Below are 25939 nucleotides of genomic sequence, written 5' to 3'. Positions count from 1 at the left end.
GCTCTCTGTAGGAAGGCGACACTGCAGGCTAGGACTGCAGTCAGTGGCCTCTCTCAGGGCGTTTCTCTTTGCTCTCTTGGCATTTACTATTATTTGTAATGACTTTAATTGTGTGAGTTCTTGCTTTATTTCGTTTTACCCACTGGGCTGCAAGCTTCCTTAGGGCAGAGTCTGGGTTGGTCCTATTCACAGGGGTAGGGGGGCAGACTCTCATCAGGAGGGAGGGAACTCTGGAGGCACCCTAGGACTAAGACAAAGGACATCAATACAGAACAGAACCCCTGTTCCAAGACTGGCTCCTCAGGAATGAGAAAACTCCAGAGTTGCCCCAGGGCCAAGACAAATGACATCCATACAGGACAGAGACCCTGCTCTAAGACCACTTGGAAAAGTGGTGAATCATGACTATATCTGCTCAGAAGATGCTACATGACCCCTGCTTCATTATAACAGCATTATAATACATTAGCATTGTGGGACTCCATCCCCTGGTAGCCAATCAAGGAAAATCATGGGAAACCATATGCACAGTAGTTTAAAGTGATAAACTATTATTGTATATGCACAATAAAAGCCACCAAAACTAGCCAGGAACTACCCGCCCTATAAGAATGGAATCCCTCCAGCCACTGAGGGTCGATCTCTGCTGGGTGTTGGCCTGCTCCCATGTTTTGTGGAATGTACTATTGCTTAATAAATCTGCTCTCTTCTTTCTGCTATCAACTCTGTGTTCAGTTCAATGCATGTTTCACGACCACTGAGAACTTGGTTACCTGTGCCCACCTGCGACAGTAGCACTCGTTTCAGGCTCAGTGTCTGATGCATAGAGATCCTCGATAGGTATTCCCTGAGTACACAGATAAATAAATGTGCTTCTGACTCTGGAGACTTGAAGGGCGAGCGTGAATTCTTGCACAGCACTGAGAGAGTTGTGTGTGTGTGTCTTTGGTGTGGCAAGGCGGTGGGGATGAATTTGCTCCCAGTACAGCCCTCAGAGCAGGCTACAGTGTTACTGGGACGTGTAGTCCAGGGAGGTGTGCCCTTGCCGTATGGAACACACCGATGACCACTTCTGCCACAGGGCATTCAGCCTTAGGAACCAGCACCCAGCACTCCAGCTTGCAGGCCAACTGTAGTCAAAGGATTTGGCTAGCATCCAGGTCAGTCCTAGAACAAGGGAGGATGGAGCCCTAGCTCCAGGTTCGCAGAGGGCTGGTTTTGGGTGCACCCGAGCCATCCTGAGGGTGAGCAAGCAGAAAGGAAGCCTGCATCTTCAGGACTTCGTGGGTGGCAATCAATGTGGATAATACAGGAAAGTCCCAATCCAAGCTGCCACACCTGGGCTCAGCCCAAACCCAAGAAGCCAGGGCTCTCCAAAGACTGGGTGTGGGCTATGGCTGGTTTCTCCTCCATCTACATTCCAGGTCACAGACTGCAAGTGCAGGATGCCTTGACTAGTTTAGTGACCTCCTGCTAACCTGGGACTCACTGTCTCCTCTCAGCTCTGAGCACCGCCCATCCTATACTTGTTCATCCCTGGTTTCCCATCCTACTGTGTATCAAGGTGAATTCTCAGGACTCTAGGGGATGGTGTGAAATGGAAGGTAGTTCTCACACCCTGGTGAAGCAAGACACAGGCAGCATTAGTGTCAGGGTTAAGGCTGTATATGATCAATGGTCATCTATGGGCCTTAGCACAGAAGGCATTTGTGATATCATCAGCCTACAAGGGAGCCCATCCCGCAGCCTTCCAGAGAGGGACAGGAGGCCTGTCAGTTTCATCAACAGCTGCCATATTTTAAGGTTCTCTTGCATGATAGGAGATGATGTGCAATGAACACATTGTATGCAGGAAACGTATTTATACGTTTTACGTTGACTGGTAGTAGAGCGAGTGATAAAAACTACCCGCAAACAATGTGTTAAGTGCTAAACTGTGGGCACACACACGTTAGAGCTAAGAGTTTGGTTTCTGGAGTAGGCAGAGGGAGCATTTCTGAAGGAAAAAGCCTCGTAAGGCCCTTCACATTCGAGTAGCATTGGATGGAGGCAGAAAAAGAAGAAATGGCCTTTCAGGAAGAAACATGAGTGTCAGCCGAGGGAAGCATGGCGTGCCCGTGGGCTGTGAGCATCTCTGTGATTGCTCTGGAGGGCGTGTGCCGTGATTCACGCCTGAGTTTCCAGGCCCTGCCTGGGTTCCCAAGGAAAGCAGCGCTCCTTCCTGTTTGCATAAGGCAGCTGAATGGACAGCCCTCTGATTTGCTGCCTCGTGATCTGATACATTAACCAGGCATTGAGCCCCTACTAAAAACTCAACATCAAAAAAAGTATAAGTAAGGAAAATACTACATTGTAAAAAGAAAAAAGATGGAACTATGAACCTCTACAGCCATTTAAAATAGAGAAATTATGCTTTAAGCTTTAAAGATGGATGATATGAACTAGAGTGGATTGGAGTCCCTTGTGGACAGTATACATTCAAGTAATAACTATAATAGACTGTAAACAAACACTAAACAGTTTTATTTGCCTTCACACATTGGGGAGAAGGAAGCAAATTTGTGTTTTTCTTTTTCTCATACATTTATTTCTGTTTCTCAGTAATAACAGGAGGTAAGGATGTTTCTCTTACTGAGAAGCAGTTTTAAAAGGAAAGTCAACTTAGGATTTCTATTTGTTACCCCCTATCTTATCCCCATCCAGTTAGAATCCAAAGCTCTGCTTGCTTTAGGATCAAATAATGGCCACCAGCAAGCAAGAAGGGATTGCTGTCCCTTTAGGGAAGTCATGAAACACTTGTGAAATCACTAGTGTTTTTTTGGCTATGCTCTTTATAATTTGGGGCTTCTCTGGAAATGAGGGTATTGGAACAAACTTTCTAAGGCTTTACCAGCACCAGGTCTCTCCAGTTTGGGTGCTTCTTGTAGCTCTGCTAACAAAGAAGACGGTTTTCCTGCCAAACAAGCTGAGTCTGAGACGCACAGGAAGAGGGTCTAAGGCATCAGGATAATACACGTGGGAAGGCAGCGTGGAGGCCTAAGGGAAAGATGGTGGCTGTGGACCATTGGCCAGGGTTGCACAGCAGGTCAAAAGCCCAACATATTCAAGCAGATCTAACTCTAAAGTAAGTGGAGAGCAGGAGTGACTGAAGTTCTGTGGACAGAACAGTGTGATTGTGACAGCCTCACTTAGGGAAGTTATCATGGGGCGGCCTGAAGGTCAAAGCCAGGGAGGCTTGCTCATGGTGCCTGCAGTGGGGAATGTACCAAGGGGAAAGGGCTGCAAATATGAGATCGTCTGGGAGGGAAAAGGGTGGTGGGTACGGGGTGAAGGTCGGGTGAATCAAAAACAGCACCAAGTGTTGGGGAGGAGGCGGAGAAGCCATAATTCACACGCTGCTGGAGGAAATGGATGTGGACAGGCCCACAGTAGAAAACTGCAGACGGAATCTGCAAGAGTGGGTGTCTGCACACCCCACAGCCCAGCAATGCTTCCCTAGGAACATACACAAAATAAACACGTACATATGGTCACACCAAAAGATGTGCACCACAAAGTTTAATCTGTGCTATTTATAAAAGCCAAAAATGGAAAACCCAATAGCCCATCAGCAGTAGAGTGGGTAAATAATGATATATTTGCACTGCAAGAGAGAATGAATGACCTAAAATTCCATTCAGTAGTACGGATGCAGCTCACAGTGTTGAGTGATAGAAGCCAGGCACGAAAAAGTGTAGATGGTATGATTCCATTTATGAATCATACCAGAAGGTATCCAGCCATGTAGTATGAAAAACAGAGACATTTACTGAAGAAGATACAAGATACAAGAAACAGTGTACACAGGACAATGATGCCTCAGTCCCCTTCAAAGTAGGCACCTTGAGACTTCACACAGTTCTCCCAAATGCTATTAGCTGCCTAGTTGTATTTTCCTGAATCTCATCGATGGTTTGAAATCTCTTCCCTTTCAAAGGTGATTTTTAGTTTTGGAAAAAGCCAGAAGTCACAGGGCACCAAATCAGGGCTGTATGGGGACTGGATCACCAGGTGATTTGATGTTTCACCAAAATCTCTGAATGCGATGTGATGCATGAGCGGGTGCTTTGTTGTGATGAAGCTGCCAATCACCAGTTGCCCACAGCTGCAGCCTTCAGAACCATCCTAATAGTTTCCATGGAGGAATGTTCAGGCTTCATGCAAAATCTGATGCAGACTCATTGTTCTACTTGCTCAGTCATTTTGAATGGGAGGGCCATACAGTGTACATGCACACTCAACGTGTCTACTGCTCCCACTCGCTAGTATAATGAAGTCATCATTGTTTATTCATGCGCATTCTAGTTCGCTCTCCTTGGCTGCCAGGTTACATCGATGTCACGCAAACCATTCTCGTTACATTAACAATGGCTGGACTTTTCCCAGACAGACTTCATATACAAAGTTCAAAAGCAGGCTAATCTGAGAGAATTCAGGATGTTAATCACCATTGGAAGGGAGTGGCAGGGGAACTTCTGGGATGCTGATAATGTTCTGTGTCTTGATCTGGGTTCTGGTTTTTGGGTGTGTTTTTGAAAACTCACCAGGCTCTATACTCATGTGTGTCCTTTAATGCACATCTATTACACTTTAATGAAAATTATGAACTGATAACACGAAGCAGAGTAGAAGCGTTAGAGAGTCCATCTTGTGATGCTAAGTTTGATTGAGATGGGGGGATAGGCAGGTGGAAGTGCCCAGGGTGCAGTGGAGGTGAGGCACTCTGGTCTGACCGGGAGCCCAGGGCTGCAGACACTGAAGTAGGCACAGAAGGGGCAGGGAAGCTGAGAGTACAGCTAAGTCTCCTGGGACAGGAGGGGAGCATCGGGGGCGTCAGAAGGCAGGAGGAGGGTGAGGAGTGACCAGACGCATTCATTAGCAGTGTGGTCAGCCCTTCCCTGTCCCAGGGAACTCCTCCTGGCTCTGCTGGCCATGATGTCTGCGCTTTGGGACTTTGTATGTGTTGCTGGGGTGGAGGGCACATACCCCACCATCCCTTCAGGTGGCGCCATCTTCCTTTTAAAAGCTGAAGAAACAGCATGGGCCAGGTGCAACTGTTTAGGGCTGGGGAGTGGTAGAGCAAGGTGTCTGCTCACTGGAAATTCACTCATGGAGTGTTCATTCACGATTTTTTAAACTTCACCTGGATATATGTTAAGACAGATTTGTTGCAGGGTGTCTGGGCTCTGCTGCTCGACTTCATGACCAGCAGTCGAGGCTGCATGAGGGCCCTGGGCCCGAGCTCTCCTAGAAGTCTGAGGGCACCCTGGAGCCGTCAGTTGTAAGGCCGCCTCTGATGGGTGGGGTGGCCTCCTGAGCCTTTAACAAGCCAGATTAGAACTGTTAGAGTTGAACTGTGCACAAAATACCGCCAAAGTGTTGAGAAAGGAGATGTAACTTTGCCTTAAGGATCAGAGAAGTCCTCACACAGGATGCTGGTGACAGTGGAACTGGGTATTGAATTCTGAACAGGAGTGTTTCTGGCAGAAGATAGAAGGTGGTTATGATGAGAATAGTATAAACAAAGGATATGATGAAGGTGTGTTGGGCCTGAGGATTGTCAAACATTCTAATGTGGACATGAGTGTGAGAGTGTGTGTGTCTGAGTACTGTGTGAATGCCACTGGTGGGAAGGCTGAAAGAGGAAGCAGCAGCCGGGTCGTGAAGCACTTTGCTAAGCTCAGAGTTTGGGATTTATCCCTCCAGCAGGTGGAGTTTCTGAAGACGCTCAGTTGGAAAGTGCACCATCCCTTCACCTCCACCACCTCCCCCTTTCCTATCCCCTTGCCTCCATCACCAGCATGCACACAACCAGGGCACGCATGACAGTAACTGTCTCCACAGAATGAATTATTGTAATGTTAATTATAGCACAGTTAGTTAGGGAACAGTCCTGCCTGCGGCATCCTGGGGAAGAGGCTGAGTGAGGCGAGCTTGGACCCCAGCTGGGAGCCTTGCCTTCGCTCCCCTGCGCTCTTCCGCTCGCCACCGGTGGCGTCGGCTGTGCTGCAGGTGCAGTGATAAGGTCCAGGTCAAAAATTACAGAGGAGGTGGAGTGGTTTCTGAGTATAGGAATGAGAGAGGGCCCAGACCGAATTAAGATTTGTTAATAATAAAATTTTGAAAATATTGTTTTTGCAATTCAAGGTTTCTGCTTTCCGAACAGTGCAAATCACTGCCTTATGGTAGAATAAACAGTACCTAGGAGCTGACTGAGGAGCTTTACCTCTATTATCTCACTTCACTATTAAAAGAACTACAACATGGAACCGGAGAGCATTACGCTAAGTGAAGTGAGCCGAGTGGTGAAAGACAAATACCACATGATCTCACCTGTAAGTGGAACCTAATCCACAAAACAAACAAGCGAAATATAACCTGAAGCGTTGAAATGAAGAACAAACTGACAGTAACTGGGGCGGGGGGAGGGAGTGGGATAATGGGGGAAACAAGGGGAAGGGTCATTAAGGAACACACATAAAAGACACACAGACAAAGCCAAAGGGTGCAGGACCGAGGGTGGGAGGTGGGGATGGGTGGGGCGGTGGAGAGTGATGGGGGGTGGGAATGGAGGCAACTGTACTTGCATAACAATGGAAAAAAATAACTACAATAACAGGTTTGTATTGTTTCCTTGTTAGGATGAGAAACTTGGGCTCAGAGGCATTTGAACACCATCCCCAGGCCTCACAACCAGTAAGTGCTTTCTCAGTAGCCACGTATCCTTATGTGATCTGGTGTCATTCTGAGAACCAGTGAGGCGGGGAACAGGTCTGAGAGTGGGAGACTGGACCTGGACGAGACTGCAGTGGAGAAGGGGAGCAGAGGGTGTCACACGGCTTTTGGAGGCACTCTGGTGCCCTCTCGTGGCAAGCTGCATCACAAGAAAAAAACGCTTCGTGTGCCTGAGTTTGGTGCTCATTCACGCAGGACTTGCCAACATGCAAAAGGGCACAGTAGTGGGCAGTGGAGATGGGAAGGGAAAGGAAAGAAGGGAAGAAGGTGAAGAAGAGCCAACCTGGTCCTAGGTGCCTGTCAGCCTCTGCTGCTCATGTCTTTATAGAGAACTTGCCTCTTTCCCTTAATCCAGTGATGAGCAGTGGTTCTCAAGTGGGTGTGCGCAGACTCGCCGGGCAGCCCAAGAGTGCAGCTTCTGGGCTCCAGAATTTCTGCTTATCAGGCCTGAAGGGGCCCAGAGTCTGCAGTTTTATAATTTTTTAAAGATTTTATTTATTTATTTTTAGAGAGAGGGGAAGGGAGGGAGAAAGACAGGGAGAGAATCATCAATGTGTAGTTGTCCCTTGAGGTCCCCTACTGGGGACCTGGCCCAAAACCCAGGCATGTGCCCTGACTGGGAATTGAACCAGAGACCCTTTGGTTTTCAGGCCAGCACTCAGTCCCCTGAGCCACACCAGCTGGGGCCCAGAGTCTGCATTTTTAAACCACATCCACGTGGTTCTGATGCAGGTGGCTCTTGAACCACACTGTCAAAAAGCCATACTGTTTAATATAAATATTTAGCTTAAAAAATGGGTGCTTCAGCAGCAAACTAAACACATGGCTCCTAAACCATTCACTAAAAGGAATTCAGAAGAATTCACAGGTTACTGTCTTATTTCTGTTCTTGCCTGGCTACAGATAAAAGACACAACTCTACAAAACACGCCCTCTCCATTCCCGAAATCAGGTTGGTTGGCTTAATTCTCAAAGGGCAAAGTTAGAACATCTTAACAGAATTTAAATGAATAGTTCTGTCCCCTCAAAAGAGTGGATCCAAAGCTTGAGTTCCTTGGACACGTGCTTCTAGAGATGCTAACAAGCGGCCACACAAGAAGCCCTCTCTGGTAGAGCAAGGATGAGGGAGCCACTGAACCACGCTGGCACTAAAGTCTTTGAGGAGCCTACGCTGAGAAAAGATGTTTAACTTTATTTGGCGAACGTACCCGGGTCTTGTTGAATCATGTGACTTTCTTATTTTTTTTGTTACACGTTTATTAAGGTTCATGACAGACCAGTTTGGGAAATACTATCCTAGAATAACAGGAATATAAATTACATATTTATTTCTGGGTTCTAAAAAAAATACCTATGAGTGGGGAAGAACAGTCTTTTTCATTGGTGGTGCTGGGACAACTGGATATTCACATGCAAGAGACCGAGGACCCCTTTCCCCCTGGGATACATAAACCACCTTGAAATGGATCGAAGACCTAAATATAAGGGCTAAAACTATGTACCCTTTCAAGAAAAGTTTTCATTACCTTGGATTAAGCCATGTTCTTTTTTTTTTATATATGACACCAAAAGTGCAAACAACAAAAGAAATAATGATACACTGGACTTCATGAAAATAAATAATTCATGTTTCAAAGAAACCACCGAGAAAGTGAAAAGACAACCCGTAGAGTGGTAGAAAATATTTTTGTATTGTATACATGATAAGGAACTTGTGTTGAGAATGTGTAAACAACTCTTACAACACAATAATACAAAGATGAATAACCTAATTTTTAAAACGGGCAGAAGATATAAATGGATGTATCTCTAAAGGAAATACACAAATGGCCAACAAGGACACAGAAGCACCCTCAACAGTGTCAGCCTCTAAGAAAACGCAACCAAAACCACAACAGGACATTGCCTCAAACCCACCAACACAGCTGGAATCTAGCTGGAATCAAAGAAGACATAATGTAACTGTTGAGGAAGAAGTGGAGAAATTAGAATCGTCACACATTCCTGTTGGTGGCCATGTAGAACGACACAGTCATCTTGGAAAAGACTCTGACAGTCCCCGCAAAGGTCAAACATATAGGTACCATATAACTTGGTAATTCCACTCCTGTGTGTACGAGGTATGTCCAGAAGGTACCCAGCCATGTAATGTGAAAGATAGAGGCATTTACTGAAGAAGATACAAGAAACATTATACACAGGGCAATGACGCCTCAGTCCCCTTCAAAGCAGGCACCTTGGGACCTCACACAGTTCTCCCAGTTGCCCTCAGCTGCCCCATTGTGTTTTTCTGAATCTCATTGATGGTCTAAAATCTCTTCCCTTTCAGAGGTGATTTTAGTTTTAGGAAAAGCCAGAAGTCACAGGGCACCAAATCTGGGCTGTAGGGGGCCTGAATCACTTGAGTGATTTGATGTTCTGTCAAAAATCTCTGCATAAGTCGTGATGCATGAGCGGGTGCATTGTTGTGATGAAGCTGCCAATCACCAGTTGCCCACAGCTGCGGCCTTCTGAATCATCTGAATAATTTCCATGGAGGAATGTTCAAGCTTAATGCAAAATCTGATGCCGATTGCTTGCTCAGTCATTTTGAATGCGAGGGCCACACAATACACATGCTCACTCAACGGTGTCTGCTGCCCCCACTGACTAGTACAGTGAAGTTGTCCTTGTTCCCCCATGCACATCCCAGTCCACTCTCCTTGGCTGCCAGGTCACATCGATGTTGTGCAAACCGTTCTCCTTATATTAACAATGGCTGGGCTTTTTCCAGACAGACCTCGTATGAAATTAAAACACACACAAAAAGCTTATAATAAATGTCCACAACAGCATTTTCACAACAGCTAGAAAGTGGAAACAATCCAAATACCCATGTCCTGCGGAATGAACAAAGAGAGCGTGGAGTAACAAGACAAGGGCACGTTGCTCGGCAGTAAAAGTGAATGAAGTACGACTGATCAATGCTGCAGTGTGGTGAACCTGGAAAATGTTTTGCGAAGTAGAAGAAGCCAGTCACAAAGGGTCACATATTATATCCCATGGTTTCATAGATCTGAAACGTCCAGAATAGGCACATCTATACAGACAAAACATAGACTAGTGTTTGCCTGAGGCTGAAGGGATGGGGACGTGGGGAGTGACTGCCGGTGGGTAGAGGGTTTTTTGGGTCAATGAATACGGAGTTTTCTCAGGGGGCGATGAGAATAATAAATTGTAGGGTAAATATTACATTTTGTGTTGCAATTACAGTTTTCTTAAAGAATATAAAAGCTATTAAAATTTATGCTAAAGATAAGTTGAAGTTTTTTTAGGGGAAAAATGAGCAAATCATTTATATTTTCCTTAAGTTATGCCGAACCATAATGAGACCCTTTCCCGCCAGTGTCAGTGGCATCTGTGCCCGCCCCCCCCCAAGTTGCTCTCTGAGTCAGTTGGGCAGCTGCTGTGACAGCAAGGAATCAGAACATGTGGGCCTTCCTTGCCCCCACCCTCCCACTCCCGCCACACTGTATACACATGACAGTCTCTTTCCAGCACTCTGGTGGGTCCTCTGACTCCTCGAGGAGCAAGTGGTGGGGAAAGGATGGGAGCCACCCCCTGTGCCTGTCCCATCCCTGGTCCCACCAGGCAGTTCACAGAGGGGTGGAGCTTGTCTCACCATCAAAACTCGCCTATTGTTTGCCCTCTTCCAGTTACAGGACCACTTGGCCCCCCACCCCATACCTGCTCTACACTTGCTCTGTGCTCTGTTTTTCTCCATCTCCTTTACTTCTCAGATGTTTACCTGGCCCAGCCTTCCTGACTGTAAGTCTTAATAGAGCTCTCTTTCTATTTGCCCACCTGCTGTCACTGCTTTTCCAGCCCTTGCATTTTCTGTCCCCACCCCGAGGCAGCCCATCCCTTAGCTGCTCACGCAGCGCACCTGCAGCTTCTTACCTGTAGCCATGACTCCCCTTCAGGCCAACACTGCCCGCAGGGCCAGGAAGATGGCGCCCGGTCTGAGAGCGGCTTGGGGTAGAGGTGCTGCTGACAACCTCACCGTTTCACTCTTCCTTTCTAGGTTAAGGCCGCCTACTCAGCAGGCTTCCGGGGCCAATGCAAACCCTTGCCTACTGTGCCGGATGTTTCCTGTTAGTGGTTTCGTTTCCCTTCATGTAGTCTCCTTTGGGGTGCAGGACCAGGGCCCAACAACCCTGAGAAAGAGGCATGCTTCACTTTTGAGGATTCTCCGTGCCTCCTGCATCTACCCCTCCTGCCCCCATGTGCCCAGTGCTTCTCATTCCTCTTTATCCTGTGGCCTGAGGGTGGCCAGGGCTTAACTGTTGGTAGGAGTGACTCTGACTGGAGGTGAGTTGAAGCCCAGGAAACAGACACCACAGCTATTTTCAAACCTGGCTACACGTTGGAATCACTCTGGGAGCCTGAAAAAGTACCAGTTCCCAGGCCCACTGCTGACTTAATTGGCCTTGGACAGGGCCTGGGCATCAGAATCAGGTGATTCTCATCCAGCCAGGACTAAGCGCCACTTCACAATGATCTTGAAGTCTGGACATTGATCCAGCAGCATCTACACAATCCAAGAATTTGCTAGAAGCTCAGCTTCTTGGCTCCGCCCAGAGCTACCAAATCACACTCTTTGGAGTTGAGGCCCAGAGATCTGTGCTTTAATTCAATAAGCACTGTAGATGTTTCTTACTAAGAGTTTGCAGACTGATGCACCCCTCCATGCAACAAAGGGAGAAGGGATGGCCGGAGGCAGCAACCGATTTCTCGGTCTACACCGTGGTTCCCCGGGTGGGGTCCCTGGACCAACAGCATCAGTATCATGTGGGAGCTTGTTAGAAATGAGTGTTCTCAGCTCCTTCCCCATGCCAACTCAATCAGAAACTCTGGGGTTGGGGCCCAGAGATCTGTTTAAGAAGCTTTCGAGGTGTTTCTGATGCATGTTCAAATTTGAGCGCTACTGGTCTACCATTTACCTGCCTCACCTGAGACCATTGCATGATTTGGGTCCCGACTGTGGAGGTTCTGTAAGAGAAGGATGGTGGCCAAGGGCATTTGCACAGGGCTGAAGTTGTTGCCCATAGAAGGATGAGATGTGTGGGGATAAATGGTGTGTCCATTCCGAGGGGTCCTTCCCCTCAACACTGCTCAGGGGACTTGTGTGGGGAGGAGGATGCGGGCAGGAAGTCGGGGAAGCAGGACTCAGCCAGCTGGCCTGCCTGAGCTTCCACGTCCGTTCTGTGCATGTGGCTGAGTGTGCGAAGCAGATCTCGAGTTCCAGCAGGATGAGCGAAGGGGCTGCGTAGAGGGAGAGAGAATGCAGCTGGGAGGGTGTTTCAGTCAATCACTCAGTCCGTTATTGCTCGGGGCTCCGCTGTGCCCGCCCGTGGGCTAGTTCTGTGAAGGAAAGGGACAAAAACAACTGTGTCTCTGTGTATGTAGCTGCACTTACAGGGCAGGAAAAGGTAGGTTTACAGTTGTGAGTACACAAGCATGGAGTTTATTCTGTATTCTTATTTGTTAATTATTGAATTATTTTCCATAGGAACAACTGTAAACCTACTTTCGCCCCACCCTGTATACAGGTGTGTATGTGTGTGTGAAGGCACAAACCATGCACACACACACACGTGCACACCTGTGTATATAACATGTGTGCATACATATATGTATATGCACACACACGTGTGTGGGATTGTATGTGTGTTGTGTGGGTGTGTGGTGTATATATTACAACCACTGTCCTCACAGGACCTGCAGTCTAATTGGAGAGAAAAGACCCGTGTAATGGAAACACAACGGATGTGTGGTCCACTCCATGGCAGTGTCTGTAAGGGGCCTCTGGGGAGTTCGTCTTGAGGAAGTTTTCCTAGAACAACTGCTGCTCTGCTCTGACAAGGTAAGGGGAAGGAAGAAGGTAGTTCAAACGGTGAAGTGAGGGGCACCTTTGGCTCACGCCCACACGGATAGCCTGCCAATTCTTTCCCTAACGTCTTAAAGCTAAAAAGGGGTTCTGATCTGGCCCCTCTGGCCCTGGACACTTACATTTTAAAGAAAACCCATGAGATGATGCCCAGGCTCTGCTGGGCCTTTCTGGTTACTGGGACTGCCTGGGAATTGTGGGTAAGAAGGTGGGCTCCTCCGTCCCTCCAGTGCCGATGGGCCCTGTTTACAGGGGCCAGTCACTTTTCCTGGGTTCCTGTTTAGCCTTCCCGGCAACACTGCTCCTAGGCGGGGGTGATCCTCGTCCTGTGGAGGGTGAGCTGCAGGCTCTGAGAGATCAGCTTCCTGCCACTGGTAGCAGAGGAGGGCTGGACCTTCCTCACCGCCTCTGCTTGACTTACCGGGGAGGTCTGAGGACTACAGGAGGTTATGTGACTTCATTATCTTTATTTGGGCCCTTGCTTTTTCTAAACTCAGTTTGTATCCTATATCTTTTATGTTCAAGGATGTCTTTTTTCCCCCACCTTTCTGTCATCTCAACAACAGCTAAAAAGTTTCCCCTTATTTTCACATTTCATCAGAGATTTGAAAACATTCTAAAAGCACAAGTAGATACATATGTTCATTACCATTGTTACTCTAGGAATTCAAATGTTTGTTTAATTTGGGGGCAAAGGGCAGAACCTTTTATTTTAGTATATAGAAAAACTTTGCAGTGTGGCCAGAATGCTTCTAAATACTTGTGGAGGGGGAATGGGGTGCAAGGGGCCTCTGCAGATGGACTTGGCCCCACCTTGGGGTCACTGACACTGACGGCCGGGGGCCCTGACCCGGCTGAGCAGGGCACACGCTATGCCCCGCCCATATGAAGACGTTTTGACAAAGTTGAGTTAATCACGTGCCTTTGTCCCTGCACATCCTCTTCACCGGTCTCTGCAAGGCCCCTCTCTTGAATGAATGAAGGTGTGTCTGTCTTTTCATTTTTATACCCCACTCTCTTTTCCTTTTGGCATTTCCATGTACCTTTATTTGTGTGCTTGCAAAATGCATACTGTGGTTTTGCATGTGCATGCATTTTTAATTTATGCAAATGATATTGATTATAAACACGTTTTCTTATTTTTACCCCAGCACTAGGTTCTTAAGATCTGCTCTCATGACCAACATGAGTAATACTGAGGGTCTACCTGCTGGGTAGGATGCCCCTGTGTGTCCTGCCACTTTGCCTCTGCCTTCTCCTGTGGCTCTCTGCGTCACAAACATGTGCTGCGGTGAACAACCCTGCAGGTGGCCCACCGGGGACATGGGGGACACTGTGCCTGGGAGCCACATGTACTCTGGAGGGGAATTTCCAGGTTGCAGGGGGTGTTTATACTTATTCTGAGGACCTGTTCTCCAAATGGCTGCACCAGTCAGCTCCCCACTAGCATAACACACGGTCTAGTTTGTAAACGTCCTGTGGGTGCTTGAAAAGAATGTGTTCTGTTTGTTCTTTGGAGGGTGATGTGGTGTAGGAGGGCTTAGAATCCTAAATGTATATAATAGCTCACTTGTATTGATTCTATTGTTTAGATCCCTGATATCTGATCCTTTTTTGTTCTTTTGATGTGTCAGTTTCTAAGGTTTCGGTCAAATCTTAGCTGCAATGATTGGTTAGTTTGTTACTCCCTGCAGTTCGGTCAACTGTGGCTTGATGCAAGTTGAGGCTGACTGTTCAGGACATGAGTGTTTATCATTACTACGTGCTCTTGCCCCATTGCTGGTTGATGTCATTCTTTGTTCTTCACCTTTCAAGCTGTTATGGTTGATGCCCTAGCTTTCTTTTAGTCCACACTTGCTCAGTATATCTTATTGCATCTTTGTATTAAACATTTTGTGCCTTTCGGTTTCAAATGGGTTTCTCATAAACAGCAAATTGTTAGCTCTTTTTATGAAAGTACCACCCTTGCATTTCTGTCTTGCAGCGGTAAATTTAATAGTTAACATTTTGGGGGGTCAATCACTGTCATAGTATGACTAATTTGTGCCATCTGTCTTTTTACTTACTACCATTTTTGGGTGACTTTCTAGAGTGCTTTTCTCCTCCCCATTGGCAAGAGAATATTCTTCTGGTTCAAAATTTGTGTTTCTCATTTTGTTCTCATGGTGGTCACCCCTAGCACCCATGTTTACTCCTGCCTGTGGGCTTTTGAAACTTATCAACTCTTGTATAAGCTAAGTCTTCCAACAGGCTCTCCTGCTCCTTTTGTCTCTCTACCCCTTCCGGTCATCATTCAATATTCCAGTTCTAGGTCGTTATATGTGTAGTTCTTCTGTTTCCCTCCTTTGGTCCTGATTAAAAAAAAAAGCATTACCAAGGTATTTGATCACTTACAGTATTCTCATGTCTCTTGTAGTATTCCCTAGATTTGTTGTCTTCTTACTTGCAGTTTTTTCAGTGTAGGGCCCTGTGGGTAAATCTTTGGAGGTCCTTTTATGCCCAAGTACACTTTGGTGATTCTCTTAAATGCCTTTTGTATGTGCTATGGCGTCCCCGTAGGGTTGCTGCACTGAATCTTCTGGCCCTGGTTTCTGAGACTCTGGTTAGGGGCCCTGTAATTGTTCTCTTTTCTTCCCACCAGATTGGCTGGTCAGTGTTGTGCCAGTAAGCTGGCTCTCTAGGGAAAGAGCCCAGATCTGTAGTTTGCCAATTACTGGGGTGTAAAGACTCCCACCATGGCCACTTTCAAGCTCCCCACGGGATGTCACTGAACATGGCCTTGGGAGATAAGTGCTCACATGCACCGTTGGTTCTCGGGAGCTGGTGTGAGCTGCCTCCCTCTCTCCTTTGTTGATGCCTAATCCAAGTGCTGGAACAGACTGCTGTGGTCATTGTACATTTCCTCAAGTTGAATTATTTTGTCCCGTCTATTTCCACCTTGCTTGTTATCCTAGGCCAACTCAATTTGCTTTATAGGTGAGGATATTGAAATGCTTAGAAGAGCTAAAGGGATTTGTTAGTGGTCAATAATCAGAAAGGCATGCACTCAGAGGTTTCCTGCTCTTAATAAAACCAGATTATAACACTTTCTTGGAAAATGCATAAAAAGTGGTATTTTAATAGTTCTATGTCATCACTTAGAGGTTCTGGGGCAGCTGAGTGAGCTGTGAGCATAAACAGCCTTCTGGTGAAATTCCTGGATGCCTAATCCTCAGAGAACCGTAACTCCGTTGCCATTAAAATACAGCCGGAGACCTTCCTGGCCTCAAGGTGTGACCGCAAACTCAGAAGCAGCCCCTGGAGGGTGACTCTCTCCCCTTTCCTATGTGGGAGATTTGTTTGCAGCGAGAAGTGTTCCATTTTCCGGGACAAGTCATAACTGGCTGGATACGGTCTGGGGGAGAAACAGGCAGCCTAGTGCTCTTGGGCCGACGGAACACAGCCGGGACCTCAGGGCAGGCAGGGAGAAGGAAAGGTGAATGTGGACGCTAGCTTTTCCTACACGATGGATTTTAGTCAAATGGAATTCTTTCCTTAAAGCTGCATTTACAGAGGGTCTCCTCTACCCCCCCCTTGCCTCCTTCCTACGCCCCCCACCTTAGATCCTCACCCATCATGCTGAACTGGAAGCGTGTGAGATGGGGGGCTGTCAGAGCTGCATCCACACTCCTCGGGGGGAGGGGTGGGGAGGCTGAGCCTCCTGGCTTCCCACAAAGGGGTTCTGGGCTCTCGGAGTCCAGCGCTACAACCGAAGGCATCACATAGCAAAGGGGTTTGGGTTTATGAACCTGGGGGCACAAGGCCGAAAGACTGTGCCCTGGAGAGTGAGGTGGGTTGTTGGCATCCTGTGCTTTAACTCAGACAAAAAGAGCCCACTGTCCTTTCTGTATAACCCTCTTTGCGAACCAACTGAGACCTCTCCTGAGCATTTTGCACGGATTCTCCTCTCTTCGGACACCTGCTTGACTGTGGCAAGTCCCGCCCATGGGCAATGCGTGAGCGATGTAGGTGAGCTGCATTAAAAAAAAACCCCTGATACCAGCTTGTAAACTTAACAGTTTAATGAGAGGTTGTTTACGTCTATTACAAAAAGGAATGCGTTTGTTGAAAATATGATTTGAATGTTGAAAAAGATCACTTTTCATCTTATGACATTTCCAGAAGTGTTTCTGCTATGTGAAGAAAGACACGTTGGCATTTCCAGTGAATCAGGTTCCTAACCCCAAGTCTGGAGAACATCTTCTCACGACTCCAGAATAAATCTCCACAGATCGTTAAAACTGTTCTGCCCCTCCCCCAGGTAACCCTTCCATCTCTCACTCAACTCTCAGGGAGTCCTTGTTGGTCATGCTGATTTTATCAGTTTACGGGGGGAGAGAGAGAGAGAAATAAAGAGAGAGAGGGCGATATGAATCAACACTGCTAAGGTGGAGGGGATGACCGAGTCCCTCCCTGTCGTGAAACCAGTAAGAAACTGAGGCTGAGAGAGACAGAGGGTGTTCTCACCTGGGGCGGCAGGAATTCATTAGTGTCAGAGCTGGGGCAGAACCAGCCCTTCCTCTTCTAGTCTAATGTGTGTTTCCTGACACTGTGCGTTGCTGCATTGGGTGACTGAGTTGGATGACCATGTCACCAACCTCTCTCTCCTTCTTGGTGAGTTTTCTTTGGGGATGTGGCTTATTTTGCCAAAGAAGGAATATTCCCATTAAGGGAAACTCCTATGGAGTGAGCTGTGCAAAGTCTAAACCCACCGTACCTTTGATGAGTGTTGCGCTTCTTAGAACGGAGAGGTTCCTGAGTGGGGACCACACAGTATCTCCCTGTGCTTGGGAGTCAGTGGGGTTAGGCCTGCTCTGGGGGTGGGGAATCGCAGAACAGATAGAAGAGGAGGTCAGGTGGCCTTCGGCCTGGGGACATGTGTGGCATGCTAAAGGTTCAATTTCTAGTGACGTGTTTTGGAAAGGGCAACTTAGGAGACATCATAGGCCTGGTACTTTGTTACGGTTGACGGTCTTCTGTTTTTCTCCTGGGACAGGTAATACATGCGGTTGGCCTCCGGGTAGGTGACTTTGCTGAGCGGAAGCTTGTAGATGGCGGGGTTGTTGGTCGTCAGGAGCAGGAAGGTTAGCGCGGAGAGGCAGAAGGGCCAGGTGCAGGTTGGCAGTCCAAACTGCGGGGAAGGAAGAACGAAAGGGGGGCCTTGGTTACATCAGATGCTTGTGCCTGTTTCATCAGCCCCTGCCAAATGCCTCCAGCCCCGGGAAGAGGAGGGGATGCTTTGTGGGAATTGATAGGACTAATACTATCGGACTAACTGATGCATGATCAATAGGAATAAAACCATGCTGGTGTTGTCAGCTGGCAGTGTTACCGGTGAACTCACATACTTCAAAATGCAGCCATTTGAACCTGATTATAATATGCCTTGATGTGGGAGACATGTTTTGTTGGGGTTACCTGGCCAGCCTATATCTCTCCCTTAAGGAACTGTGGCCATTCCTGCCTCCTTCTGCAGCCCCTGTTGAAGGCATGGCTTTGACAGTTATTTTATAGTTCAAGGCCTTTTTTCTTTAGTCATGGCTGACTGGACAAGAGACAGACACCTGACTCAAATGCAGCTTCCCATAGGCAGATGTCCTGAGAACAGAATTCCTCTCTTGAGAATTTGAACTAAGAGGCACAGAGTCTGTGTCCAGAGGCTCTTGGTCTGGGTGGCCACTTGGGGGCTCTGCCATCACAGAGAGACCCAGGGAAATAGAGCAGAGATGTAGAGAGAGGCAGAGACGTGACATCCCAGCCCCAAGAGCTGGAGTTGGAGAGCAGCTACCTCTCTTCCCAAGGCTCACCCATTCCCAGCTTCCTTTCCCATGGTGTTGACCTGTTCTTTTATTCCTAACATTTCCTGAAGCTTTTAAATACTCTTCCCTGCTCTTTCTCTGAAATAACTGGAATGGACGGCTTGCTAACACGGAGACTGCAAGTTCAGCTGTGAGGCAGGTCAAACCACGCCCCCTTGTCCCTACATACCATTTTATTATAAGGAACAAAAAGCTAAGGGAATACCATGGGGGCAACAATACTGGCCACGCATGTGTTCACAGGTGTCACTGTCGGATGGGACTTGGGGAAGAACAATGACAGCCTCGTACCAGAACTGCAACCGTAAGGAATACCTGTGAGTGACGAACTCCACTCAGTGAGTCTTTCCAAAGCCCTGCTAGCCTGCACCGGGTGTCTGGGGGGCGTCTCCTTCAAGTCCCGTAGTGGGAAGGATGTGGGCGGGGAGTTCCACAGGCCCAGATCCAAGTCTCAGTTCCAATCACCTTGTTGTGGTTTCATCAATAATAAAATAGGGATAATAATATCTACTCAGAGCTGGTGCCCAAAGCACACTCCTCAGTTTGTGGCCATCATCTGAGGGAGGCATTGTTGAAGACATGGGCCAGCTGGAAAGCAAACGAGGGGAGCTCCTAAGTGCTCTCTTGCGTGGTGGGCTTGAACAGTCTCACAAATGTCACTCAACCCTTATATATAGACAAGACTGGAGATTCCTTCAGAGTGTGTTAGTAGCCTGCACATTTTTGCATCCCTGAGAGAGGTCAGCACAGTGACTTAAACATAATAGCACATGGAAAGTAAACTTGAATTTGTTCTGAAAAATATCTAAATTGAGTGGTGTAACCTGTAACTTGTCTGCAACAGAGGAAAGGGCCAGTCATCGTGTAGATGCCCATGAACAAGAACCAAAGCCTCCTGTTTCCCGTCCCTTCCAGCACTGTGCCTGAGGAAGCCAGTGACAAGCACTTGTTGGGTGGACGATTGGGGGAGTTGGGGTACAAGAATGACAGGAGCAGACAGGAGTCTCAGAAGCTCTACTCCATCCTCCTGCCCCCGTCCATGTTTCTGATGGTTGGCTGTTTAGTCCCAGCTTTAATGATGGAGCTCACAACCTTAAGGTTTCATTCCTTCAGCATTTCTTGAGCACCCACTGTATGCTGGACCCTGTAATAGGTGCTAGAGATAGAGATGAAGATGTGACTGGGTCCCTGTTCTGAAGGAGCACGCAGGCTGAAGGTGGGAAGGGCCCCAAGTGTTTTTGAGTCACCATAGTACTGCGTGTCGCATGTTGTAGCAGCTGCTCGAACAAAATTGGATGGGGCTCAGAGGAGGGACTTAGCCCATGGGGACATGGGATGGTATCAGGGAAGAATAATTCTATGCCTAGAAACTTCTTTCCCACACCAAGTCCAGTTTCACTAGGAAGGGATTTAGACAGGTGTGAGTAGAATGCCCACATGTATCTCTACCCACAGGACCACTGGACTTTTCCTGGTTGCCCATGGGAGATGTGACCTTGAACCCTCATCCAAGGTGGGGAGGCAATGACTGCAGGCTGAGCCCTGAGCACTCAGCGCTGGGGCCTGTGCATGAGGGGGCTGTCCTGGCCATGTGGTGCCTCCTAACCTCACGCACCACCTGCGTGGGGGGTGGGGCGGCTCACATGAGGGGTTCTCGGCCTGCTGCACGGGCTGATAGCCACCAGCACTAGCTGCTCTTAGGCTTGCCTGGGGCTTGGCTCCCTGTCCCCCCCCCAAAGCCTTCCCTCAGGACCCCCAACACCATGCTAGTTACTACGGGACAAACAACTGGCCCACAGACTGGTTGGGAGATGATCTATAAACACACAAGACAAATGATAAAGATTTAAAACTAGTTCTAGGGGACGACAGAACCAGAGCTCTATCAGAAAGGAGTTTGATTGCTAAGGTAACGCTCTTCAAATTGCTGCCCCACTGACAATGGTCCTGACTGAGCGACACTTGACATTGAAACGTTTGAGGTCCAGCGTCTTACGTCCAGCAGGAGCTGAGGGGAGGGATGGAATCTGAGACAAGAGGGATGGACTGGGGAAGGCTTCCCAGAGGAGGGGCTTTGCGTTAGTTTTGGGGAGATGGGAGAACACCAGGAAGGGTGCTGGGGCACGCTTTTAGCTCGCGGGGACTCACCACAGATAACATGTTAGCCAGGGCGGCACCCAGGTAGGCTGCAAACAGGGCTGGAACGGAACCAAAAAACAGTCATGTGACTAACAGCACCTCAACCTTCGTCTACACATTCTCTCCACATACAGTTTATGCCAAAATGCTCGCTCTCAGATTACAAAAAAATTGAGTTTTGTTTCCATTGCTTGGCAGCTTAGGAAAGTGTTAAATTCCAAGCAAATGCTGGCACACCTAAGACAGCAGATGAACTTTGTTAAAAAGGGCCAGAACTGAGCTGTTACGGTTCTCCTGGGTCCCACCACCTTGCGTTCTAGCAAAGGAACATTTAGTGGCATAAACCATAAATGAAAATTTTACTATGCAGCCAAGAGGAGTGAATCCCAGAACTCCCTGCTGGTGTATTTCATCACAATTTATGAACATAATATGGGTTTCCAGGGAGGAGCAGCATTCCGTGAACTTGAGGAATACCAAGTGCACTGACTGCGTCATCTCCGACGCTCTGCAAGGGGAGGGCATGGCCAGGCTGGCCACAGGGGAGAGCCAAGTGCTAGCCGTTGGTGAGGGTCTGTGAAAATGGGCCAGGGTAGTTGGGCTTTGCTTCTGAACCTTTACTTTCTCAACTAAAAGCATCCCATTGTTCCTAGGATGTTAACAGTGAACCTTTATTAGAGAGTCACTGAGTGCCCAGCTGACCACATCCTGACCACATCCCATGATCGAGGCACTATTTGAAGGTCCTATGGTCAATGTTTGGGTGCTTAAGGTTAATTGCTGTATCTGATGTAAATCACCCAACTTCAAATATAAAGATACATTTGCATAAGTGTTGCTTTGTAGGTTAGTCCCGTTCCCTGGCCAGGAAGGCAGCAGTCACAGGAGACAGAGCCATGAACAACCACCAAACAAGCACCATCTAAAAAAATCTGTCTTCAAGCAGCTGAACATTCTGCGCTCAGTGAAAGGGTTTTTTTTTTTTTTAAAGATTTTATTTATTTATTTTTTTAGAGAGGGAAGGGTGGGAGAAAGACAGAGAGAGAGAGACATCAATGTGCGGTTGCTGGAGGCCGTGGCCTGCAACCCAGGCATGGGCCCTGACTGGGAATCGAACCTGCGACACTGGTTCACAGTCCGCGCTCAATCCACTGAGCTATGCCAGCCAGGTGTGAAAAGGGTTTTTAATATATTTATCCCTAGCCAATCACTCAAAAACAGTTTTAGATAAAATCCTTTTATAAAACAAACGATCCTCACTTTACTCTTTAAAGGACCAGCAGAACTTCCACAGGGCGGGCGTCCTTGCAGGCTGGACCCAGCCATCTTTTCTGCTGCACGGGGGTTCGCCGGCAGTACCTACCGCAGGCGATGGCGAGGAGGTGGGTCTGCCAGGTGATGACATAGAACATGCCCCCGATGGCGATGCAGGCGAGCGTGCTGTTGAAGCCGCACAGGCCGAAGTAGATGGTGTCGAAGGGGGTCGCGAGGCTGAGAGCTGTGGGAGAAAACACACCTCGGTGCGTGTGGGGTGGGGGCACGGGGTTTCCTGAGGCTCCCTGCCGGCCCCGGAACCCACCGTTCTCCTGGAAACCCAGACTCGTTATCCTCGTAGACATTTATAAGAAAGGACTTAGCATTTTATTCAGTGAGAAAACACCTACAGGAAACAAATGGCCACCATGTCACATGAATATGAGTGGTGATGCTGCTGTGGGTACAGGAGGCCCTTTTCGTAGGAACTCTGAAGCCTGGCTTAAGCAGTCCAGAGACAGTCCTTCCCCGGCCAAAAACAGGACGACTTCTCCTTCTTCATTGATATCTTAATGTTCGCTAGTGGAAAATACATCCTTTGGATCATCATTCAATATAAGACTTAAAATATAAACATGCCTGGAAGAAACCCCTCCCAAACTTTAAATTTATACTAAGGTGTAAATGACTAACACCAAAGTCTTTCTTCAGGACAGCTTTTGCTCACAGGAGCATAAGGTTGCTGACATCCAAAATAGAAAAAAACAAGGCACAATGAAATGAGGGAAAGTTTACAGAAATAAGTAGATGAAGCTTTGAAGACACATGTCACCATTTTCTTTGGGGTGGGTCCCAGGCACTGACATCCTCATGGGGCATTAGTAAGGGAGAATTGACGATACTGACCTGCTAACATCCCCATGGTGGATCCAATCGCAGCGTGCAGGCAAATGAGAGGTGAAGCTATGAACAGAGCTATGAGGAAAATGCCTCCGGTCCAGGGGTTATCGCAGCCGTACACTTGGCCGATTCCAACGGGGATGGCTCTCAAGAGCTGTGGGTGTCACGTGCAAAGAGACAGTTTTATTCTTGGCTGGGAAAAATTTGGCGCCAAACCCTCCACGCTGACATTTTGCAACAGGTGTCCAAGATACTATTATTCAAATAGGTTAACTCTGAAAGGAACATGAGCTTTAACTGTTTTCATCTTGAGTTCTTAGAACAGTAAGGGGTTCGGGTGTTGCGTTTCCTTGGTTTAGAGACAGGGGTGTGAGTCACTCAACCCCCAGTGAAGGGAAACCGACAACCTTGGGGTTTAAAAACCCTCTGGTAACATTCCTTTCAAAGCTAAGAAGGTGAGTCGAAGGCTACAGACGAGTTGGAAACATGGTCCTTTGTGTTTTCAAGAACAACACGTCCAGGCTGCGGTCACGTTAGTGTCTGGTCTGGGTGAGCAAGTGGACTGGCACCCACGGGAGAGCCCCGAGCAGGCACTGTCGTCACAGCTGCTCTTTGATGGCTGTCTCCTCTGATGGTGGCCGGCAGGTGAGCACCCTGCTGGCATCTGGCTCCCACGCATCGCATGTGTGGATAGAGGGTTTGAGGAGGCCAGGGTCCAGGGCCCGGGGGGCACTGGCCCTTGTGCCCTGCACTTGGGAAAAGGATCCTGGGCATGCAGTCTTCCCCAGCGGCTGGGATTGGACCCTGTGTCGTGGGAGTTTGGCCAAGGCCCCGTGAGCTGGGAAAGTGTTTAAGCGGGGAGGCCCTGGGCCGTGCTAGGAGGCCCTGGGGTTTGTCTCGCCCCTTGGGCAGGGAGCTGAGGGGAAGCAGAGGCCTGGGGCCAGAGCATGTATACGCTACAATGAGGCAGGTCTTCTGTTAGCCTGTGTCCTCTGAGAGGACTCTGACCTGTGGGAAGGTGTGAGACAGGAGGATGCTGTGGGAGCCCTAGGCACAGGCTCCTGCGACCCCAGGAACAGAGAACAGAATGGGGGCTCAGGCATCCCCAAGGGAGGGGGCAGGCAGGACAATCAAGAGTTTTATAGCCAGTCAGTGGCACCGGTCAGCCCCCAGGGGCTCTGCAGTGGGCACAGGAGCAGAGGAACTCACGGGGTCTCACACCTGTGGGGGGGGGGGTTAAACCCTCTCTCTGACATTTACCGCCTCTGCCCCCCACACTCAAGTTTCTCATGACATGGTCAAAAGACCAAATGTCTCCATCATGACCACAACCCATTCATTTGTCCAGAAAGTTACTTCTAAAGAACCACCACCCAGAATCGAATTTTTCTTTCCTGGAACGTTGGGGTTTTAAAGTATTTGTACAGGATACCGTAACTTCGTTTTTTTCATTTCTACAAAATTTGTAGGTAGCTTTTCCATGGAAAATGTGGCCTGGAGAATGCAAAGCACCTTAAATTTGCCTGTTATAACAACGCCATCTCTCTGTAGCACACCCGTTAGACAACTTTGCCTCCTGAAAGCACAGATGGGTAAATACCAGGAAAGGGAAGCCTCAGGAGTGAATTGCAACCTGGCGCCTTTCCTCACCGCAGGCTCACGAAGGCCCGCAGACACGCACGCGCGCACACATACAAATCCCCAAAATGGGGCTAACGCGGATATTTCTCTTCCTAAATAATGATGCTTTGGGGCAAGTGCAGGGCTCTTTCTACTATGCCTTGCTGTGGCAGACTTTGAAACGCCAAGAGAAATTAGGCAACGTTAGTTTCAAAAGTTCTTTCAACAAGGGCAAGTGGTTTTGTGGTTAGGTGATAAATGGACAATAACGGAGTTTCTGAGGGAGCCCAGTCGGGGGGCTGTTCAGCGTGCCGGAAGGTGGAAGGGCCTCAGAGAAAACGTGTCCACTTAGATAAGGAGGCTAATGGACTCATTTCTCCAGGCTGATTTAATGCTCTTAGTGTAGCTCCTTATTAATTATCTTGGCAGACTTCCAGAGGCCAGCATTATATACAGAATAATTGTAAAAAACTTTAAAAGCTCTGTTATATATGCATGTTTTAATGGAGGAACACCTGTGCTTTAAAGCGTGAGCATGCCTCAGAGAGCAAGTGCAATGAACTCGGAGGTCGGAGCAGAGGCCTCCTTAGCCGATAGGTGGCGGTGTGGTGCGTATGTGGTTAATGATGCAAGGAGACTGAGTGAAAGAAAATACAGGGTGTGAGCTGGATTAAAAACTGGAATAAAACACTGAAAAGACTTTTACAAAAAGGAAAAAAGAAAGAACCCAGGTCTAGCAGACAGGAGGCCAGAGTTCCAGTCTCAACTTTGCTGTTTCCCAATTAGCTGCGTCTCAACCTGGCCTCAGCTTCTTCCTCTGTGGGACCAGAAATGGCCTCTTTAGCTCTCAGTTAGAAAGAGAAGAGAAAAGCGTGGTGGCAACTGATGAGCTGTGTGTTGAGTGTCTCTCACTGTATAACTGTTAACAGTAGTTACCGCTCGTGGGTGTTTCTGATGTGCAAAATCAGTAAGGGCCGTTTCAACACTGAGTTGCAATGCGTGCTGTCCTTCCACCTCCCCCAGTACCTACCAAGGGCACTTGGACCTCCGCCCAGGTGATGTTGGGCACAGCGGATGCAGGCTGCAGCAGTGTCGTGGGGAAGAAGAGGTTGTAGTGGCCGGTGGCCGCCAGGTACAGGGTCACGGCGATGTTGAAGGGCAGCGTGAACACCGGGAGGTCCCACTTGCTGAAGATGGTGCCCAGGGCGCTGGAGAGGATGGGGCTGGTGGCAGAAGCACAGGAGATGCTGTTCAAGAAGCCCCAGACCCTGACACGAGACTGCGCGGGAGCGGGGTGCTCCCCGTGCCGTCCTGGGGAAAAGCAGACTGTCTGTGCCTGACTGGCCCTGGCACAGCAACAGGGCGGATGCCCAGACTCAACTTGCGAGGGAGGGCTTTTGGAAGGGACGTCTGAAGGCAAGGAGTCACAGAACTCCCTTAAAAGTCACATAGCTCCACGTCCTGG

At 48.3% G+C, this 25939-nt stretch overlaps 2 protein-coding genes across 6 annotated transcripts in view; both read right to left on the bottom strand.

Annotated features, from left to right (window-relative positions):
• SLC14A1 (solute carrier family 14 member 1 (Kidd blood group)) overlaps positions 1-10797 on the bottom strand; it is a 44399-nt gene extending 33602 nt beyond the window's left edge. Inside the window, exon 1 of one of the 2 annotated variants that reach the window (XM_045850432.1) lies at positions 10714-10797. The gene's annotated coding sequence lies outside the window, so the exon portion shown is untranslated. The remainder of the gene's footprint in view (positions 1-10713) is intronic. The other variant, XM_045850433.1, reaches the window with a different exon arrangement.
• A 5949-nt stretch (positions 10798-16746) lies between these two features.
• The window catches only part of SLC14A2 (solute carrier family 14 member 2), a 397322-nt gene continuing 388129 nt past the window's right edge, over positions 16747-25939 (bottom strand). For all 4 annotated transcript variants that reach the window (XM_045849973.1, XM_045849975.1, XM_045849977.1 and 1 more), the window contains 5 exons: positions 25505-25697; positions 22861-23008; positions 22064-22198; positions 20710-20759; positions 16747-17873 (listed from right to left, as the gene is read on the bottom strand). In XM_045849973.1, the coding sequence (XP_045705929.1) occupies positions 17673-17873; positions 20710-20759; positions 22064-22198; positions 22861-23008; positions 25505-25697 (727 nt within the window). In that variant the 3' untranslated portion in view covers positions 16747-17672. The remainder of the gene's footprint in view (positions 17874-20709; positions 20760-22063; positions 22199-22860; positions 23009-25504; positions 25698-25939) is intronic.

Source organism: Phyllostomus hastatus, unplaced genomic scaffold (assembly GCF_019186645.2).
Source record: "Phyllostomus hastatus isolate PE091 unplaced genomic scaffold, TTU_PhHast_1.1 phas_contig_80, whole genome shotgun sequence".
In the NCBI taxonomy this organism is placed as follows: Eukaryota; Metazoa; Chordata; class Mammalia; order Chiroptera; family Phyllostomidae; genus Phyllostomus; species Phyllostomus hastatus.
Note: the sequence above shows the minus strand (reverse complement) of the source record. Positions and strands in the feature narration are given on the sequence as shown.